Source organism: Otolemur garnettii, unplaced genomic scaffold, assembly GCF_000181295.1.
Source record: "Otolemur garnettii isolate 467f Iridium unplaced genomic scaffold, OtoGar3 scaffold00053, whole genome shotgun sequence".
NCBI classification, from domain to species: domain Eukaryota; kingdom Metazoa; phylum Chordata; class Mammalia; order Primates; family Galagidae; genus Otolemur; species Otolemur garnettii.
In genome coordinates this window covers 8,639,588-8,659,709 of record NW_003852448.1, presented here as the reverse complement: position 1 = coordinate 8,659,709, position 20,122 = coordinate 8,639,588, and the positions used below count along the sequence as shown (strand labels likewise).

The 20,122-nt window shown below is 51.0% G+C and overlaps 1 protein-coding gene across 2 annotated transcripts; it reads left to right on the top strand.

Annotated features, from left to right (window-relative positions):
- Positions 1–9,431: 9,431 nt before the first annotated feature.
- On the top strand, positions 9,432–17,937 carry ZNF775 (zinc finger protein 775). 2 transcript variants are annotated; one of them, XM_023514429.1, is made up of 3 exons: positions 9,432–9,455; positions 10,019–10,099; positions 15,573–17,937. In XM_023514429.1, the coding sequence occupies exons 2-3, from the start codon at positions 10,048–10,050 to the stop codon at positions 17,180–17,182; spliced, it is 1,662 nt and encodes a 553-aa protein (XP_023370197.1). In that variant the 5' UTR covers positions 9,432–9,455; positions 10,019–10,047; the 3' UTR covers positions 17,183–17,937. The 2 variants fall into 2 exon arrangements, with proteins under 2 accessions (XP_023370197.1, XP_012661977.1); XM_012806523.2 differs by having other exon boundaries at positions 15,570–17,937.
- Positions 17,938–20,122: the final 2,185 nt, after the last annotated feature.

Sequence of the window (20,122 nt, the reverse complement as noted above, 5' to 3'; positions counted from 1 at the left end):
GCCCAGGAGTTGGAGGTTGCTGTGAGCGTGATGCCATGGCACTCTACCCAGGGGGATAGCTTGAGGCTCCGTCTCAAAAAAAAAAAAATATATATATATATATATATATATTAAAGTATCTTTAAAAAATTAAATAATGCAGACCTATTTAGATTTTTTTTAAAAACACAAACATCCTCCTTCATTCCCCTACTCCACCCCAAGTCTTTCTCTTTACACTGAGAAAAGGGTTTGATGAGTGTTCTAGGCATTGTTTCTGTGTATTTGCAAACATACATATGCAACCTCCCCTTTTTTTGCTTAATGGAAAGTGGAAATGATTTTCCCAGGGTCACACTTGTGTGGCAGATATGGAACTAGAATACTGGTCTCAGAAATAAGTCTCTGTGGAGCCTTCTCTGGTGCTCTAGAAAATAAGAAGATGAATGAGACCCTGAAGTGCTGATGGCTAGATGTGAAGGGTATTCTACCCCACCAATGCCTCTGTAAACAATATAACTGTAAAAACACAGTGAGGTGTGTAGGCAACTAGAAAATGATTTTTCATCAATGACTTAGATGAATAAGTCAAATTCCAGTGATAGAAAAGTGTCTTTGGTAAGAACTGTACATGAAGTTGGTGACAAAAATGATAGGCTCAATCCTGGCTCCTGAGGCTAAATAGGGAAATGTTTCACAGCTGGTGACAGATGAGGGAAGATGCAGTCCACCCGCCCAGCAGCCACAGTTTGTAGGAGTCTCAGAGAGGCCCAGCTCCTGTTTGTACACACCATCCACCAAGGCAGCTTCTAAGCAGATGTGGGGAAGAGTTCTGCGGGGAGTCGATCCAGCTGTGCCCCCTTCGAGGTTAGGTGGGAGGAATTTCCTTACAATCGGAATGGGGAAATGAGAAAATACTCCTCCCGGAGGTCTCTGGGAACTCAAGACTCTCGCTGGCCATGTGGACCAGGATGGCAGCTGCCGAGGACAGGATTCCATCCGAGATCCCTACCTGGCAATGCAACCTCCTCGGACCCTGCTTCCTCAGCTAAAAAACGTAGGGGTTTAATGTCATCATTTCTAAGGTCTCCGGTGGAGAACCCTAAAAACCATTTGCCAAACCCACACGATGGGCCTGCCGCTGTACCAGGCGCACAGGAGGCAGGGTGGCGACTCCTGTACGCAGGGAATACCTTTCCCTAGACGCCAGACGTGTGCAGAACTGAGTCCAGGGAGCGAAGAAAAAGAACTGCCACCACACGAGACTGCGCTAGGTGGAAGCTGCAGAGAGGGGATTTCCGTCCCAGTCCTGAGGGACTCCTCACAGGGAGGACGGTTACCGGGCATGCTATGGGAGCTCGCCAACTGTTTGCTCGGCTACCGACTGAACCCGAACGTGCGTGTGCGGGGAGAAGGGCGCACTCACACTGTCCGCTTGGGTCTGAATGGGCCCTGCCGGGCGAGAGGGGGATGCCACAACGCCGCAGGTCATCAGTGGCCCGACCTTGTTGTGAGTCCCCAACACAACCCTACGCCTACCACCACGGGGACCTTGGGCGGGCGCGTTCACTGATTCCCGGCCCCTTGTGCCAGCTGGGGCAAGGTCAGACCGCCCATTCCGGCTATTGGTTCTGGAGAACAAAGGGGCCGCCCCGCGGGCTGCTCCGATAGGGCCGAGCAGGTCATCTGAGCGGCGCAGCCAATGGAGTGGCTTGGCGGCTCGGGGGACCGCCAGGCCCGCCAGCCAATCAGGTGTGCACTCCCGCCCCGCCTGCCCCGGGACTGGCCAGGGCCCCAAGCCCGGTGCCCAAGTCGCCCCCGGGGTGGCAGTTCCCGTTAACCTTAGCCACAAAGTCAAAGGTATTTATTTCCCCGGCCCCCTCCCTCCGAGTCCCTCTGCATTTCGGGCGGGGAGGGGCGGTGCGAGGGATCGCCCAGCGCCCGGCCCCGCTCCTCCCACGCTGCCTCCACCCGGCCGGGGCAGGAGCCGAGAGATGGGGCGGGGGCCTCGGCGGCTCTGAGCCCCAAGCTTTCTCCACCCCTACACAGCCTAGGAGAAAGGGACCAGTCGGCGGGGTCGGGGGCGCAGGTCAGGGCAGCGAGGTCAGCTGGAGGCCAGTGAGAGCGGGGGAAGACGCAGTGGCGAGCGGAGGGTCGCCCGCGCGCGGCCCCTCCTGGGCTGTGCTGTTGTTCTGAGTTCCCCGCCCGTGTCCACCTCCCCGATAGAACAGCTTCTGGGGGGCAGGAACTTCCAGTGTTCGCTGCAGTGTGACACGTAGTAGGTGCTCAATAAATGTGTATTATAAGAGTGGGGATTAGGTTTGGGGCTGGAATGAGAGGAAAGCACCACAGAAGCTGGAATTAGGTGCGCATCTGATGTTCCAGAGACCTCCGTTCCAGGGAAATGGAGACAGCAGCCAGGGTCTCATTTGGGGCTAGGGGGAGGGGGAAAGGGGTGAGGGACTTCTCTCTCTGTAAAAGATATGGAAAATATAAATACCGGGAAGATGTAGAGATGCGGCCTTCTCTAGGCGAGATGGAGCCTCGAGTGGAGCTTGGTCGTGGGGCTAGAATTAGGTGTGGTCAGAGCCCCAGTGGCTGCAGGCATAGTGTCAGTCCAGGCTCCAATGTTAACTGTTCTTTTGAGTCCCCATGTTTCTTTGTAAAATGAAGAGATTAGATGGCATCTGTCTCCTTTCAGCTTTAAGATTATGTGATTCTGTGCTTCTAATCTGTTTTGGAACAAAATTTCTTTAAGTGTTCCTTTATAACATTGTTTTACTAAGGGTTTATAGTGTGTGGATCCTTCACTGGGCGCTGGGCCTATGTTAAGATGTGGGTAGTCTTGTGGAGACTGGCAGAATATTGATGATGATGATTCGATGTAGATGGTGCTGGGTTGCACAGGTTAAAAAGGGGCTCCTTACTGAGCCTGGTGTATCCTATAGTGCCAAATGCTTCCTGGCCAAAGTGACCCCTAATCTGGACTGGGAACGGGAAACTCAGGCAAGGGCCTTCCAAGACTATTCATAGGTGTGGGAGAACAGGGAAAGTGGGAGCAGGGAGGGTGGGGTCTTTTGGGGGTACAGTGGGGAGAGGGGAGCAGAGGGTGGATTTGAATGGCTCTGCCAAGACATTTTTAATGAGTCTGAAAATTGGGAGGAATCACCGAAGTATTTTAAGCATAGTAGTAACATGTCCAAATCTCAGTTTTAGAAAAATTGCTTTGGGTTCTGGTTGGCAAATGGATCGGAGTGGGCAAGGTAAGCTATAAGACTGTCAAAATCTGGTGGCACCTGTGGCTCAGTGAGTAGGGCGCCAGCCCCGTATACTGATGGTGGAGGGTTCAAACCCTCAACCAAACTTCAACAAAAAATAGCCGGGTGTTGTGGCAGGCATCTGTGGTCCTAGCTACTCGGGAGGCTGAGGCAAGAGAATCGCCTAAGCCCAAGAGATGGAGGTTGCTGTGAGCTGTGATGCCACAGCACTCTACCGAGGGTGATAAAGTGAGACTGTATCTAAAAAAAAAAGACTTGTCAAAATCAGATGAGAATTAGTGGGGCCTGAACTTGGGAAGTGGTAGTAGTAGGTCTTGAAGGTATTAAAAATGGCCCTGGTGGGACTTAGTGACCTACTGGTTGTTTGGGTGTTTGCACTGGATGGTAGGTAAAGGTATGGAGGTTTTGAGAGTCCTAATGAAGATCCACTGTCCCCTACCCCTTGAGGAGAGGGATGCCTAGGGCAAAGTGCAAAGCTTGGTGGAGATAGATTAATGGATATACCTGTCCCCCACATTAGTGGATATACTTAGCTGAGAAATTCAAAGTTTTTCAGGGCCAGCAGTGGCCTAGAGGGCATAGCTCTGTCCAAGTGTGTGGGAGACCTGCTTTGAGGCAGAGAATATAAGCACTCTGGGCTTTGCTGTCCTCATTAAGGGGGGTAACACTCTTTGCAGCAAGGGTTGTAAAAGTGTTTATGAATTATAGTATGATACTGTCCAAAGGGTTGTTGGTTTTGTTCCTTGCCTTTAGATCAGGTCATGAGGTTTTCCCAGGTCCTAACAGGCCCCTCAGTATAAATTAGAATTGGGACTGGGGACTGTGAGTGTCAGGCCATATGGCTAATGAGAACCAATCTCAGTCCTAGTCTGGGGCCTCTGAATGGCTTTGCCCACTGTGGCCCAGTCTTTCTGTTGGACAGTGGCCTGTCCTTCTCCTGCTCTGTACCTCTGTCCCCACTTCTGAGATTGAGGACCTAAACATCTGGGGGCTGAAGTCTGAAGATGATGGAGTAGGAAGAAGGGAGGGGCAGGGCTGGAAGAGTGGTACCAGTGTAGGGGGTGGCTGGGGCTGTGGAAATCCAGAAGTTGTAGAGGAGCAGAATGGGTGATAGGCAGGGACTGGAGAGCTTTCAAGGGTGTGGGGATGGAGATCTCTTGGTGGGGAGGGGATGCCACCTGGTCTGGTCTGGGACCTCTGGGAGGAGCATCAGAACTGCCCTGCAAAGTACAGGACTCTGCACACACAGCCTCAACCCTCTTCCACTTGTGAGGCTAAGCAAGTGTGGAGGCAACTTGTAAGCTCACCTTCACTCTTAGGAACTCAACGCCCAGAGTTAAAGGATTTGCCAGGGACAAGGAGCAGCTTAGTGTGAATTATAGGTTGTGACATGGGCCTGAAGTGGGGGTCTAGAGTCCTAGGTGAGGGACTGAGAAGGGCAGCCTTGTACAGGAATAGGCTTCAGGGGACAGACCCAGGCAATGAACCAGCCCTGCAGGTTCCTTGCCTTTCAGGGCTCCCCAAAGCTGGCTGAAAGGCAAAGGGTCTGCTACTACCCTGTGGATGAGAGTCCGGAAGCCAGGCCCTAGAAGGGTCTCATGAGGCACTGGGCTTACTGGGCACAGCCTTGCTGTTTTTCTAGAGATTTCTGTCCTGCTTTGCCCTCTCTTCAGCCAGCTGCAGCCCCTGCTGGCCTGTCCACCTCTCCTGCAGCCTGCCATAGATGGGTTGCTTCCATTTCCACCCTCCTGAGTTCTTTTACCTGGGCAAATGGGCCCAGTGGGATGGCCATGAATGTGCGAGGACACTTGGGTCACTAGTGGACTGGCATTTCAGTTTTCATGAATGTGCTGTGTAGTGATTTCTGCTGATATGGATCATAGTGGCACATGTGTGTCTGTGGATCTTTAGGTATATCTGTAGGTTTTATTTTATTTTATTTTTTTGAGACAGAGTCTCAAGCTGTCACCCTGGGTACAGTGCTGTGGCATCACAGCTCATAGCAACCTCAAACTCTTGGGCTTAAGTGATTCTCTTGCCTCAGCCTCCCAAGTAGCTGGGACTACAGGCATCTGCCACAACACCCAGCTATTTTTTGGTTGCAGTTGTCAATTGTTGCTTAGCAGACTCGAGCGGGGTTCAAACCCACCACCTTAGGTGAATGTGCCTGGTGCTGTTGCCGATTGAGCTACGGTTGCCACACCTGTCTGTAGGTTTCCCCTGTATTTGCAGATACTGTTTTATAGCTGTTCTCCTGTGTATGAATATCTCTGTATTTTTATATCTTCAAACTTTTGTTTCCTTAGCTATGTTTAGATATGATTGCCTCTGGGTGTGTTTGTGTGTGCATTTGGTGTTGATGTCAGTTTCTCATATGCCCATAAGTGTATATTTAAAATTAAAACACCAGCTTTTAACTGAAATTGTTTCTCAGGCAGCGAACAATGCCTCCTGGCTTGTCCTTAGGTATTTGTTGTTACGGACAAAGTCTGGGGCCAGAGGAGCCTCTTCCTGAGAGTCCTCCATTGTTTGTTTGGTTCATTCATTATGTACTGAGCACCTTTTGCATCTTGGGGACTAGCCAGGCAAGGGAGCAAGTCCCTTCTCCCTGGAGTTAATGTGAGGAAGTTGTGCAAAGAGGACACAGAGTCTGGTAAGGGATTGTTAGGAGAGGGCCAGGGCTGCTCTGGGGACCAGGTAGATCAGGGTGAAGCAACTGTGGGTTGGAAAGGATGGGGCTGACAGAAAGGGACAGGCTGTTTGGGTAGTCGCCTGGGAAGGAGTCTAGGAAGACCAGCTTCTGCCAGGCTCTCCTGTGAAGGCAAGGGGCTATTGGTACAGCTAGGCAGTGTCTAGCAGGTGAGGACCTGGTGGGGCCTCATGGCTGAGAAGGGCTTGGTGCAGGTCCTTTGACCTGGTTTGGGAAGCTGCCTCCCACCCACCCCAAAGCCTCAGCTCCTGATGGAAGGCACAGGGTGATCCCTGCCACTGGTCCCTGCTTTGACCTCTGGCACAAAGGATTCATGAGGTGCTAACTACTTCTGACCTCCCTACCGGGCCTGCCCCCTGTCTGAAGAGAACTATACCAGGCTGGTGAGAGGCTCACCCATCAGGGGTCTGAGATTGAGAGACCTGGACAGGTCTGCTCCCTGGACTATGGCCTATTCCTTGCCCCGGCTTCTGTCTGCCTGCCTCAGCCCCAAGTCTCTGCTTCAACCAAAGCTCCTTTGTTACCTCCCCTGCCTGAGGCCTCAGCACCTGCTGCAGGGCACAATCTGCTCTTTGTGTGATCCCCCTGTTGTCATGGCAGCTGGGCCTGGTTGAGGACTTCCCCTGGGGGGGAGGGGCTCACCCTGGAGTATAGCCTGACCTTGTGGGAGTTCTGGTAGGGAGTCCCAGCCCAGAGCCCGGCAGTGGGAATGGGTGGTGAGATTCATCACCTGTGTGTATCTTGCAGGCCAATGACTGCTGGGCAGGGTCCTGGTGGGGTATGGTGAAGTTGTCCCTTAGTTGCCTGTCCTTTGGCCTAGGCATTTTGATGGGGCCCAAGGGTCTAGTTCCTGAGCATCTCCAGTCAGCTGAGGACTATGGTAGGAGGGTTAGTACTTTTCCAGGTTTTGTCTGCAGGGCATTTGCTATACTGTTTTCGGACCCATGTCCACCTGTATGCTCAGGTGGACATGGGTCCCCCAAGACATGGCCTCCCTTCCTCCATTCCTGCCCTCTGTGTCTCGCCCCTCACTGTTTACTTCTCTCCCCCTTAGGTCCATGAGAGTCCTTTTTGTTTCCACTTTGGTTCTTACCTAAGCTATTAAGACTGGTTTCCCTGGTACTGGGACAGAGGTAGTGAGCCCAAGAGAGGCGCTGTTCTGGGGAGGTCAGGAAGGATTGAAGCCCTTTTGGCACCTGAAATGACTTTGAGGTCCTAACATTTCTTGGAAGACAAGGTGGATAAAGTAGGACTATCTTAGATTTGGTGTAGGGGCCTCTAGTTGCAGGCCAAGGCCTACCCCTCTGTCCTTGCCCTGAATTTCTGACCCCTTCATTCTGTGTTTCCCCCTCCATGGTGGCTTCTCTGTCCACCAGTCCCTCTGAGCCTCTTTAGGTGGACATAAAGTCCAGTTGATGGGAGGCTTTTCTAAGGTGTGGGGTGCAGAAGTTCACATGGGATGGACTGCAGGGGAGAGGGCAGTATGTGGTGGAAAATAGCACCTATCACCGGGGACCCCTGCTGCCTGGGCCTGCCCACTCTGCCTCTGCTCTGCACCACCAGCAGGTTTTCATGTCTAGAAGAAACTGCAGTCAGAGTGCTTAACAGACCCCTGTTAGGAAATAGAATTAAAAACAAAATCTCTGGGCTTAGTGGTGTGGCTTGTAATTATAGCTACTTTGGAGGCTGAGGTGGGAGGATTGATTTGGCCCGAGGGTTCAAGGCCAATCTGTGCAACATAGCAAGATTCATCTCTGGAAAAAAGAAAAGTGTTAAAACAAAGTCCCTTGCCAGCCCAAGAAGGTGGGGGAGGAGGAGGGCAGTGGGCAGGCCCAGGTGCCTAAATACCATGAGCACAGGCAAAAAAGGAGAAAGAAAACATTTTTTAAAAAATTGAATGTGCATTAAACCAGAATGAGTGCACATTGCAGGCAATCTAACAAGAGACTACAAAGATAGAGTGAGATTGCACCCTGTGTGTGGCCAGCCAGGGGCTACTTTGTTACAGACATGTTCCCAAGATGACTAGCCCTTAAGTAAGAGGACAGGACACCTCTATCTGTCACATGTAGCTCATCCTCAGTTCACCTGATAGTTGGAGTGACCATCTGTGTTAGCTAATTATCTTTATCCAAAGAAAAAATAAACATAGTTTTATGACAGGAGGTATGTTTGCAATTTGGAGCCAGGCACCTGCTGAAAGTGAGCTCCTACCCTCCATGGAGACCAGGAAGTGGAGGTCAGGGCACTTTCTCTGTGTTTACATTTTAAATAAATGGCTGCCCCATCCTGAGAAAAAGTCCTAGGTGGTCAAAGACTGATTTAGCTCTTAAAAAGATTTATATCTCAAAAAGACAGAAGAACTTAGAAGTTTCTAAGAAATAAAGTAGGTATGTTTCTTTCCCTCTTTCTACAAAGGACAAGGACTTTTTCTTTTTTCTTTTTTTTGAGACAGGAGCCTCAAGCTGTTCCCCTGGGTAGAGTGCCGTGGGATCTCAGCTCACAGCAACCTCCAACTCCTGGGCTCAAGCCTCCGCCCCCCAAGTAGCTGGGACCACAGGCGCCCGCCACAATGCCCGGCTATTTTTTGGTTGCAGCTGTCATTGTTGTTTGGCGGGCCCGGGCTGGGGATTCGAACCTGCCACCTTGGGTATACGTGGCTGGCGCCTTAGCCACTTGAGCCACAGGTGCCGATCCAGGACTTTTTCTTACGTTTTAGATTCATATTTATACCCCACCCTCTTGTGAGGGTACAGATTCCCAGTCTGGGTACCTGTCCTCAGTGTGGACTTTGGATGGGGACATAGGAGAGGGGAGGCGGAAGGCCAGGTCCTGGTGTGGTGGGTGTTGAGGGGGGTGAGTGCAGCTGTAGAGGGCAGGTACAGGGAAGGAAGGGCTGACTGGTGCTGGAGAAGCCCCTCCCTCCCTCGAGGCAGCAGTTTACTGATAGCTCTGGGGTCCAGCTGTCTGTGGGGCAGCAAGCCTTACCTCCTTGCTCTGATAAAGGGGTAAACCCAGACTTGTAAGATCAGATCCCTATCCTTAGGAGAGACAGTGCCCACCAGCAGGGTGAGTAAGACGGGCCTTTAGGCAGCTCCAAGCCCAGCAGGGTGCAGGTGTATGCCCACGTGTTTGTTGGATGCTTTCTCTCTGTCAGCACTGTTCAGGTGCTGGGGATTTGGTAGCAGACACAAAGAGTTTCTGTCCTTGTGATGGTAGCAAACAGACAAGTAGACATCACAAAGGCAAAGGTGTTAAGGGGAAATGTGAGGGGGAGTTAGGCTTACGACTAAGAAGGTGACATTTAAGCAGGGAGCTGGCATAAGCAGGGGGACAGTCAGATAGAGACCTAGGGGCAAAGGGGACAGGCAGGGCAGAGATGCAGGGTGTCCCAGTAGCAGCATGGCCCTTTCCCTGCCAGGCATGGAGTGGGCCAGTCAGGAGATGCTCAGGAGACTTTGGCATCAGAAACAAAAGATGAGTCCCAGGTCTGTGAACCAGGGCTGGGTTAAAAGATGAGTCCCAGGTCTGTGAACCAGGGCTGGGTTAACCGGTGCCCTGGTTGACTCTGTGTGTTCTTGTGGGAGAGGGGTGGCTGTGAGGCTCCCTGGAAGAGTTTGAACACAAAAGGAACTCTCAAAGGGTGGCTCTGCCTCCCAGGTGTCTTCCTGACCACAGCTGGTCCCAGGTGATCTCTGAGGCTCCTGGGTTCTTAGGCGTGGTATCCTGCATACACCATGCCACAGATGCGGAAGGTGTGGAGTTGGAAGACCTGAGTTTTTGTCCAGCTTTGCCAATCAGCCATCTCCTTGACTCTGGGCATGTCAGGGATCTCTACAGCCTCAGTTTCCCCTTGGTAAAACGAGAATTCTGTCTACCTGCTCAGTAGGTATGTGTGCAATTAAAAAAGCCCCACATATTTCAAATGAGGCTGTGGCTAGCAAAGTTCTCTGAAGAAGACAGTGCTCCATGGGATGGGAAGCAGACGTGAAATTCAGTTGTCATTCTTGTCCCACAGGCCATTTTTTTTTTCTTCCCATCTTACCCACAGATGGCAGGGCAAGGACTTGGCCAACGCTGATGCTGGGGAGGCCTCTAGGGATGGAGAGCTGCCTGGCCAGTGACAGCGCAGGTAAGAGGGAAGCTAGAGCAGGTGGGGACCAGCTAGGGTGCCTCCTCTTTGGCCCACATGCTGCCCTCAGCCAGTAGCTGGTAAATCCATTATTCGCAGAATTTCAGGGTATCTAGGACTTGGAAGGTCATGTCAAAGAATGGGACAAAGACAACGGCCACAGGAGCTCAAATGACAACAGAGCCCAGCCGATTAACTTGCCAGGAGAGGGAACCCCCCCCCACACACCCTCACAGACTTTGTAGGAATTGAGGTGGTTTTTAAGTGCTAGAACAGGGTTTATGTTGGTTATACTAATCAAGCATGGAAAACTAGCACTCTGGAGAGAACAGTTCATTAAAATAAGCCCTGTGGTTTATCCATCAGGGCAGTGTCTTCTGTTTGGTCCATTAAAGCTTCCTGAGGTCATGCTAAGTTCAGGGTCTTTATCAGGTAAGCTGTTTAGAACGAGTTGTGATGAAATACCTGCTGTAAGTGGAAAATTTCCTGTACAGTCATGTGTTCTGGGCCCAGGGTGGAGCAGCCCCTGGCATCTGTGAGTAGCCCTCCAAAGCCTTGGTGGCCCTGTGCCTGGGGCTGCAGACAGGCTCTGGACTCCTCAGGTGGGGCTGTGTCTGAGAGCAGCTCCTCAGCAGAGAGTGACTCAGGTTTCTTTACCGCTCTCTCTCTTCCCAAGGAGTGCCACATAGGCCCTGGGGCCCTGCTTATTGCCTCCAGGGGAAGGCTTCCCACCCTCCAGAGGAATCATTCAGTAGACCTCCCTCTAGGATAAAAACCAGACAAAGAGAAACGGATGTAGGTGTGGCAAGCACACTGTGCTGGGGCTGGGTCCTGACATGGACCCTCCAGGGTGCTTGGCCACGGTGCTGGCTCCTCTTCCCCTGAGGAGTTGGGTGGGCAGGCAGGAGCACTCTAGCTTCCCGTGGTGTGGACCTGACAGTACAAGTGGAGCCTAGAGGAGCCATGGCCAGCATCTGAGCAGAAGGATCCCTTTCCCCAGATAAACTCACAAGTGGATGCTAATTAGCAGTGAGGTGGCTCTGGTGGATTTGAGACATGGAGTCTACTAGGGCCCTTTTTCCTTCTTCCTCATGGCATCTGAAGCAACCCTGTGATTTTAGGGAAGAGCTGGAAAAGTACTGGCTTAGATTCCGGAGGTACAAAGGCATGTGGAGGACTGGGCTGGCCCCTAATGTGACTTAGGGAATGACTCATTCTGGATGGCCAAATTTTTCAGATAACTGACAGTTTACCTCTTTTAAGGACCTTATAATATTTATTTATTTTGTGTTCTTTATTATGATAAAATATATATAACGTGAAATGTACTATTTTGAATATTTTAAGTATATAATTCAGCACATTAAGTACATTCACAATGTTGTGTGACTATCAGTTTCCAGAAGTTTTCATCATCCTGGAAACACTGTACTCATTAAGCAATAATTCCCATTTTACTCTTGTGTATTTTATCTGAACCATTTATAATCTAAAACATTCTTTTCATGTTGACAGAGGAGTAGTAGTGCCATATTTCTGGACTGCATTCAAGACCAGGCCTGTTTTCCTTTGTAGATACCTGGGCCCTAGGGAATGTGCCCAGGGACACCTGAAGTCCCTGTACTTCAAGGGCTCCAGGGATGAGTGCTGGACTTCACCCCCTCTCAACCTGGTCATTTATATTTGCCTGGATCCCTTTTCTGCTAGAGAGGGCAACCTCCCCAGCCATCAGCTACTTGATGGACTGTAAGGTCACCACCATCCTCAGGTTGGCATGAAGCATCCTGGATCATTTATGAGAGAGATTTTTTCAAATAAATTCAATCAGACAATTCATATTGTTTTCAACTTGCTTTTTGTTTTCTCTTAAAATGTTTTGGAACTCTTTTAACATCTGCATATATATAATTATTTTCCATACTTTTTTTTTTTTTTTTTAAGAAACAGAGTCTCACTTATTGCCCTTGGTAGATTGCCATGGTGTCACAGCTCACAGCAACCTCCAACTCCTGGGCTCAGGCGATTCTCCTTTCTCAGCCTCATGAGTAGCTGGGACTATAGGCGTCCGCCACAACACCCTGCTATTTTTTGTTGCAGTTTGGCTGGAGCCGTGTTCGAACTCACCACCCTCCATATATGGGACCGGCCCCCTACCCACTGAGCCACAGGCGCTGCTCTATTTTCCATACTTTTTAATTGCTGCATAATATTTCATATTATGAAAGGGGTGATAATTTTTTAACTGTTATTCAGTATGTGGGTAATTAGGTTGTTTTCCATTGTTTGCTAAGTATAAACAGCACTTCGGTGAATATTCTTGGATGTTGATCTTTACACTTGTATGTAAGTATTTCTTACCACGTTTCCCCCAAAATAAGACACTATCTTATATTTACTTTTTCTCAAGAAGATACACTAGGGCTTATCTTCAGGGGATGTCCTCCTCTCCGCGCCAAAATGCCTGGCATGACTATGCAGATACGCTGCACAGCCACGCCCATCATAAGGTCTTATGGGGTGGGGCTTATGTTTAACAAATGCATAGAAATCCTGCTAGGCTTATTTTTTGGGTAGGTCTTATTTTTGGGAAAACATGGTAGGTAAACACTTAGAGGGGAATTGCTGGCTGGAAGGGGCAGAAGGCTGTACACATTTATAATTTTTTTATTTTTATTTTTTATTTTTTTGAGACAGAGCCTCAAGCTGTGCTGTGGCATCACAGCTCATAGCAACCTCCAACTCCTAGGCTCAAGCGATTCTCCTGCCTCTGTCTCCCAAGTAGCTAGGACTACAGGTGCCTGCCACAACAGCCGGCTATATTTTTTGGTTGCAGTGGTCATTGTCTGGTGGGCCTGGGCTGGATTCGAACCCACCAGCTCAGGTGTATGTGGCTGGTGCCTTAGCCACTGGAGCCACAGGCGCCGAGCCCACATTTATAATTTTAATAAATACTGTCAAAATCATCCTCCAGAAAGTCTGGCCCAACTAATGTCCCCAGAATACTCATGTATACTTGTTCTGCACTAGTTTCTGGGTGCATTGTGGAATAGGGATGTTATCCATCTTTTCCACTTTTGCTGGTATGATGGGTATAAAAGATGCTACACTATTATTTTACATTTTGTTCATGATTAATGAGGTTAAGCCTCTTTTTATCATATCTATAGGAATCCTTAACATAGGGTGGCCATACTATTTTAAATTGTACATGAACTTTGTGTATATTCCATATTCCTTCTTTTCTCCCTCCCTCCAGAAATGATGTTGAATTTTATCATGACTTTCTTATACCTACTGAGATAGTATGAGGTTTTTCACTTTTAATAAGGTAATGTTATGAATTATATTGGGCTGTCTGTGCTTTCCTGGGGAAAATCTCAGCAAGGTCATGACATGTTATTATTTTAATACCACTAAATTTGCCTTGTTCATGTTTGTGTTTATGTTCAAAGAATGATGAATCTGTAATTTCCTGCCCACCTCTATTCTTGCCTTTTTTTGATATTGGAGTGGTGCTGGCGGTACAGACTTCTTTCCTCCCGCTCACCGTAATGGCTTGTTGGAGCTGGGGATCCCTCTCTTCCACTTAGGTTTTAGTGGCACTTGTATATTTAGTTATGTGACCTGTTACCCATTTTTGAGGTAGAATTGGTTTTCTTCTCAGTTGTTTCTAATTGATTATGTTGTCAGGTTTTCTACCTACTCTTGGGTCAGTTTTATGTTTTCTCACAAAAATCATATTTTATATAGATTTTCAGATTTATTGACATAAAGCCTATATTTTAATTTTAGATATTTTAGGATTTTCAGAATCCTTTCGCATCTATGTGTCCATTTATCTGTGATCTGTTTTTTGTTTTTTTTCAGTTTTTGGCCAGGGCTGGGTTTAAACTGGCTACCTCCAGCATACGGGCCCAGCACCCTCCCCCTTTGAGCCATAGGCGCCGCTCTATCTGTGATCTGTTTTTATCTTTATTAATACCTTTGGGTTTATTTTGTTGTCTTTGTAATGTTGACTTCTATTGTATAGAGATTTTCTCTCTTCTTTGTTCAAAACTGTTTTATTCCACCTGATTTTTATTGCATGTAAAGTTCTTTTGAAATACAACACACATACCAGAAAGATGCACAGATCACAAGCTCTATAAATTTGTGTAAGATGAACACTTACTATCACCAATACCCACATCAACAGAGAACACAGCCAGAATCTAAGAACCTATTCTGCCTTCCATCCACAGAGCCCTCTGACTCATGGGTTATTTTGCCAGCTTTTGATTTTCATGTAAATGGAATACATAATACATATTCTTTTTTTTTTTTTTTTTTTTTTTTTTTTTTTTGCGACAGAGCCTCAAGCTGTCCCCCTGGGTAGAGTGTCGTGGCATTACAGCTCACAGCAACCTCCAACTCCTGGGCTCAAGCGAGTCTCCTGCCTCCGCCTCCCAAGTAGCTGGGACCACAGGCGCCCCCCACAACGCCTGGCTATTTTTTGGTTGCAGCCATCATTGTTGTTTTGGCGGGTCCAGGCTGGGGATTCGAACCCGCCACCTTAGGTGTACGTGGCTGGCGTCTTAGCCGGTTAAGCTATAGGCGCCGAGCCCATGATACATATTCTTATGTGTCTATAGCAGGTCTTTTCCAGTATAGTTTCTTATGTTCATGAGCTAGGAAAACAAAGTGCCTCCTTAGACTTTGAGCATGGTATCGAGCTGGTGCAGCTTAGGAGCAGTATGTGTGAGACTCTCTGGATAAACTAGATTAGGTTTAATACAAAGACCAGAAAACACCTATTTTGGGTGCAGAGGCCTTTTTGGTTTCCTTCCTTGTTCTTGAGTTTCCAGAAAAGTGAGCGAGGCTGCCGGACAATCCAGATCCCAGCGGTAAAGTGTTCGGGCACATGGCTATTGCCTTGCAGGGGTGGGGGTGGGGACTCAGCCACTGCAAAGGCTGCTACAGTGACCTGGAGTTTCGGTCACTTGCCACTGAGAGATGGGCATGCCCTTGCTTAGAAGCTCCTAGCACATTGATCCTTGGAGGAAAAGAATCGTATGTTTTGAAACATGGCCATTTTCTCTTTGTTCTCTCAGTCATAAGATTTCACTGGAGTGGTTTCTGCCCCTATCTCTGCCTCTCCCAGGCCTGGTTGAGAAGGCAGGCCAGGCCATGCTTGTTGGACCCCATGTTCCTGGTGCCCAAATGATGCACTGATCTACCCATTCTTGTTTTCCCTCCTTCTTCCTCCACTCCTCAACCTGTCCTTGTATTATTGTCCTTTCTGCTTTTCCTACTCTTTTCTCTTGCCCCTGTTTCTGTTTTCTTCTGTTTTAATATCTTTCCCGTTGGGGTTCTCTACATATTTTTAGCTTTTCTCTGCCTTCCACCCCCCTTCCCTTGCTCCCTTCCTTGTCCCCATCCATCCAGCATAACAGCGAGTGACCTCTTCCCACCCTCTCATGTTTGCCTCCAGCAGGAGATGGGCTGGTGATGAAGATCAAGCAGGAGAAACCAGAGTGGCTGCTGCAGACGCTAGTGCCGCAGGCTGTGCTTTCCGAGAAGGATAAGGAGAACATTTTCCAGCAGCATCGGGCCTTCCCACAATGCCAGACGATGGGGAGACCTCGAGCTCTCGGGGGACAAGAGGAGGCTGGGGGTACGCGGTGGACCCCTTCCACGGAGCAGGATGAGGGGCTGGCAGGCCAGGCTCCTGGGGCAGCTCCCGGCACCCTGAGCCCTGCGCTTTCTGTCAGTGAGGGTCACTTTGTGTGCCTGGACTGCGGGAAGCGGTTCAGCTGGTGGTCATCCCTGAAGATCCACCAGCGCACTCACACAGGGGAGAAGCCGTACCTCTGTGGTAAGTGCGGCAAAAGCTTCAGCCAGAAGCCCAACCTGGCGCGCCACCAGCGGCACCACACAGGAGAGCGACCCTTCTGCTGCCCTGAGTGCGCGAGGCGCTTCAGCCAGAAGCAGCATCTGCTCAAGCACCAGAAGACACACTCCCGGCCCGCCACCCACTCGTGCCCCGAGTGCGAGCGCTGCTTCCGCCACCAGGTGGGCCTCCGCATCCACCAGCGGGCGCACGCTCGGGATCGCCTGGGCGCCCGCACCGGCCTGCACGAGCTGCTCCGGGACGCAGCGGCAAGCCGGGCCTGTCGCCTGCGGTCGGCGCTGCCGCCGCCGCCGCCGCGGGGGCGCCCCGAGTGGGCTTGGCTGGGGCTCTGCCAAGGCTGGTGGGGCCAGCCTGGCGTCCGGACCGCAGAACCCGGCCCTTCGGGGCCGGGAGAACAGCGTCAGTTCATCTGCAACGAGTGCGGCAAGAGCTTCACCTGGTGGTCGTCGCTGAATATCCACCAGCGCATCCACACAGGCGAGCGGCCCTACGCGTGCCCCGAGTGCGGCCGCCGCTTCAGCCAGAAGCCCAACCTCACGCGGCACCTGCGCAACCACACGGGCGAGCGCCCGCACCCGTGCCTGCACTGCGGCCGCGGCTTCCGCCAGAAGCAGCACCTGCTGAAGCACCTGCGCACGCACCTGCCGGCCGCGCCCGCCGCGCCCTGCCCCCGCTGTGGGAAGAGCTGCCCCAGCCGCTCAGCGCTTCGAGCCCACCAGCGCGCGCACGTCGCCGCCGAGCTGCTGCGCCCCGGGTCCTCTGCGCAGTACCGGGAGCCAAGTCCCGACCCGCAGTCTGGGCGGTCCCCGGGCTCAGCCGCTAGACCGCGCAGCCCCCAGCGGCCCGGAGGAGCCGGCAAAGCGCTGTGGAGTCGAGGGCGCACGGGCTTGGCGGAGGCTGGCGAGCCACGTCAGTTCATCTGCAACGAGTGTGGGAAGAGCTTCTCGTGGTGGTCGGCGCTCACCATCCACCAGCGCATCCACACTGGTGAGCGGCCCTATGCGTGCCCCGAGTGTGGCCGCCGTTTCAGCCAGAAGCCCAACCTCACGCGGCACCGGCGCAACCACACTGGCGAGCGGCCATACCTGTGTGCAGCCTGCGGCCGCGGCTTCCGCCAAAAGCAACACCTGCTCAAGCACCAGCGCGTTCACCGCGGAGGCCTGGCACCCAGCCCCAAGGAGGAGGCACTCTAGTGGACTGGGGTTGAGCAGACCCGTGGTGGAGGCAGGGCAAGGTTTGCGGGTGAGCGCCTGGGGAATAGGGGCGACCAGGAGTGCTGGCTCTTAGAAACCCCTGCGGTAAAACCAAGAACAGAGTTCCAGAAGCATCCCAAAGGGTGCTGGGTAAAGGTCCTAGGGTGTGTGGAGGGAGGAGGTAATAGTGACGTTCCTCACCCCAGAGCCTGAAGTTGTCGGAGATGGGCTGGGGGCCGTCTGTGTACCTTTTCAGAGGTTAGACCCCAGGCCTCAAGCCTGGAGTAGGGGGAGAGTATGAAGTTGCCCAGGTCTGGACTGGTCAGCCATAACACCAGGCTGTCACACTTAGGCTGAAGGATGGCCAGGAAGCCACCCCTGTGGGAAAATCTCAGCAGACTCACTGACACTAAGGATGGAGCCAGAGACTGCGGCTAGGGAAGGGCAAGTATGTCCCCAGCACCAAGGCCAGTGCTGGCGCTTAGTGGCCATTCAGTATTTCTGGAGTGGTTGGATGTTCTCCAACCTGAGTGCTCTGCTGCCCACAGTGCTGGGTATGGCAGGATAACCCCAGAAATGTGTGTGTGGTGTGATGGGCAGGGGTGGGATGGGCTTAGCTGAGGTTTGGTTGCTTGGGAGGGAGCTGGGTGGCAGAGCCAGATGTGCTGCTCCTATTGTGGTCCAGGGTGTGCCCAGAGTGGCTTGGCTGACTTTATGGACTTGGAGCCTTTCAATCTCCATGTTGCAGAAGAGAAAATGAAGGATTGGATATTCTGTGTGGTCTCATTGTCCTCTCTGAGCCAACCATTGCTAAGGCAAGGGTATGTGTGTGTGTGCTAAAGAATCTATTTGCCCGGGGCCCAGTGCAGGGAGCTTTTTGCCATGAACACAGCTTCTCCCCATCCCCAGTTCTTGCCTGAAGTGGAGAGCAGTTTTCTCTCTTCTCCTTTCCTTCAAGTTAGTTTTATGTGTCCTCCCATATACAGTACTCTGCCTCTTGCCCCCAAGGGGTTACCCCTCATTCCCTTCCAAAGAAGGGTTGGTTGAGGCCCTGGTCCTGCAGAGGAACCCAGGGTTGCAGCCCAGGCTGTATCTTCCCAGAGGGGGGAGAAGTGGCAGAGGGAAAAGGTGGGTATTGGGGTGCCAGGGTTGGATAGCTGGGAGGTGGGAGGAAGAAAGGGGGGGAACTGCATCTGTCTATCCCCGGAGGGGCCCAGATCCTTTTCTGAACATGAGAAATGCCACCTTCTCCAGAACTGCTGCAGTTTAGTCTGGCTTCTGGTCACTCTTCAGATCTTACTTAATCCTCCTTATCTGGGAAGCTCTAGTTGTTGTAGCATCACACAAAGACATGAAGGTGCTAGGGAGGATAAGAAGGACCATCACCTGACTGGGCTAGCACTAATTCCTGGTCCAGTTCTTGGACCACAAACCTTGTGGTGTGACATCTCACGCTGGGTGAGGTGTGCTGGAGTCATTGCACTCACTGGGGGACTCAACTCTTAGGATCAGCAGAAAACCAAACCAGAAGGGTTTTCCTGGGCACTATCTCTGCCCCACACCTGCCCTGTGCTGTAATCTCTGGTGCCTGCCTCTGTCCTGGGGCTACTCCCCCAGCCTGCCCTGCATCTCATCAGAATCTACTTTAACCAAAGGGGGAGCTTAGGAGTTATTTGCTTCTTTCCTTTTGTCACTTAGCAAATCCTGAAATCAACCTGAGCAAGCCCACCTGCCCCACAAGGACATCCCTGAGTACTATCCTTCATTCCTGGGTTAGCTACTGCCTGCATGGTCCTGCAGAAACTCTGGATATTTAGAATCAGGTGGTTGAGGAGGTAGTGCAGGCAGACACGAGAGCTAGCCCTGCAGTGTGTCTTTTTTTTTTTTTTTTTTTTTTGAGACAGAGCCTCAAGCTGTCCCCCTGGGTAGAGTGCCGTGGCATTACAGCTCACAGCAACCTCCAACTCCTGGGCTCAAGCAAGTCTCCTGCCTCAGCCTCCCAAGTAGCTGGGACTACAGGCGCCCGCCACAACGCCCGGCTATTTTTTGGTTGCAGCCATCATTGTTGTTTGGCGGGTCCGGGCTGGGGATTCGAACCCACCACCTTAGGTGTACGTGGCTGGCGTCTTAGCCGGTTGAGCTATAGGCGCCGAGCCTGCAGTGTGTCTTTATGATAGAATGTGTTATCTTCTTTACATGTCCTGTGTTTAATGATAAAATCAATCTGACAGCTGTGTTGGTAGGACTTGGGGTTAAGGAGGCCTAATTGCACTTTTTTCCCCTGTGCAAATCTGTGAGCATGCCTGTTAACTGACTCCAGGTGACTGGGCCTCCTTTAAATGGGTGCTTTGGGTCACAAGGCAGATGGGGTCAAATTCTTCAGGGTGAAGAATTACTGAGGTATATGCTCCATTGACCAGGTCAGGGGACTCCACATCACTAGTTCACTAAATGAGCCTACTGTGTGCTAGACTTTTGGGTGCTCTGACGACTAAGACACAGTCCCTACTCTGTAGGACCTTTAAGGACCTTCATGGAAAATCATTTTGATAACACATGGCTTGGAACCATCTGTATGGTCAACTCTTAAACAGATTGTTCCCAGGCCCAGTCTCTTAACAAGACTTTCTTTTCTTCTTCTTTTTCTTTCTTTTCTTTTTTTTTTTTGTTGTTGTTGTTGTAGTTTTTGGCCAGGGCTGGGTTTGAACCCACCACCTCCAGTATATGGGTCCTACTCCTTGAGTCACAGGTGCTGCCCATTAACAAGGCTTTCTTACTTGTGATCCCATTTAATCTCACCTGAGTCAGTGATTTAGGCAGGGCAGTGACACACAGGGAGGGGGGCGGAGACGGTGTGACTTGTCCACCAGGTCAGGTTGCAAATTGACAGCAGGTCCCAGGCCTCCTATTAGTCCAAGCTGCTTCTATTGTCACAATCAC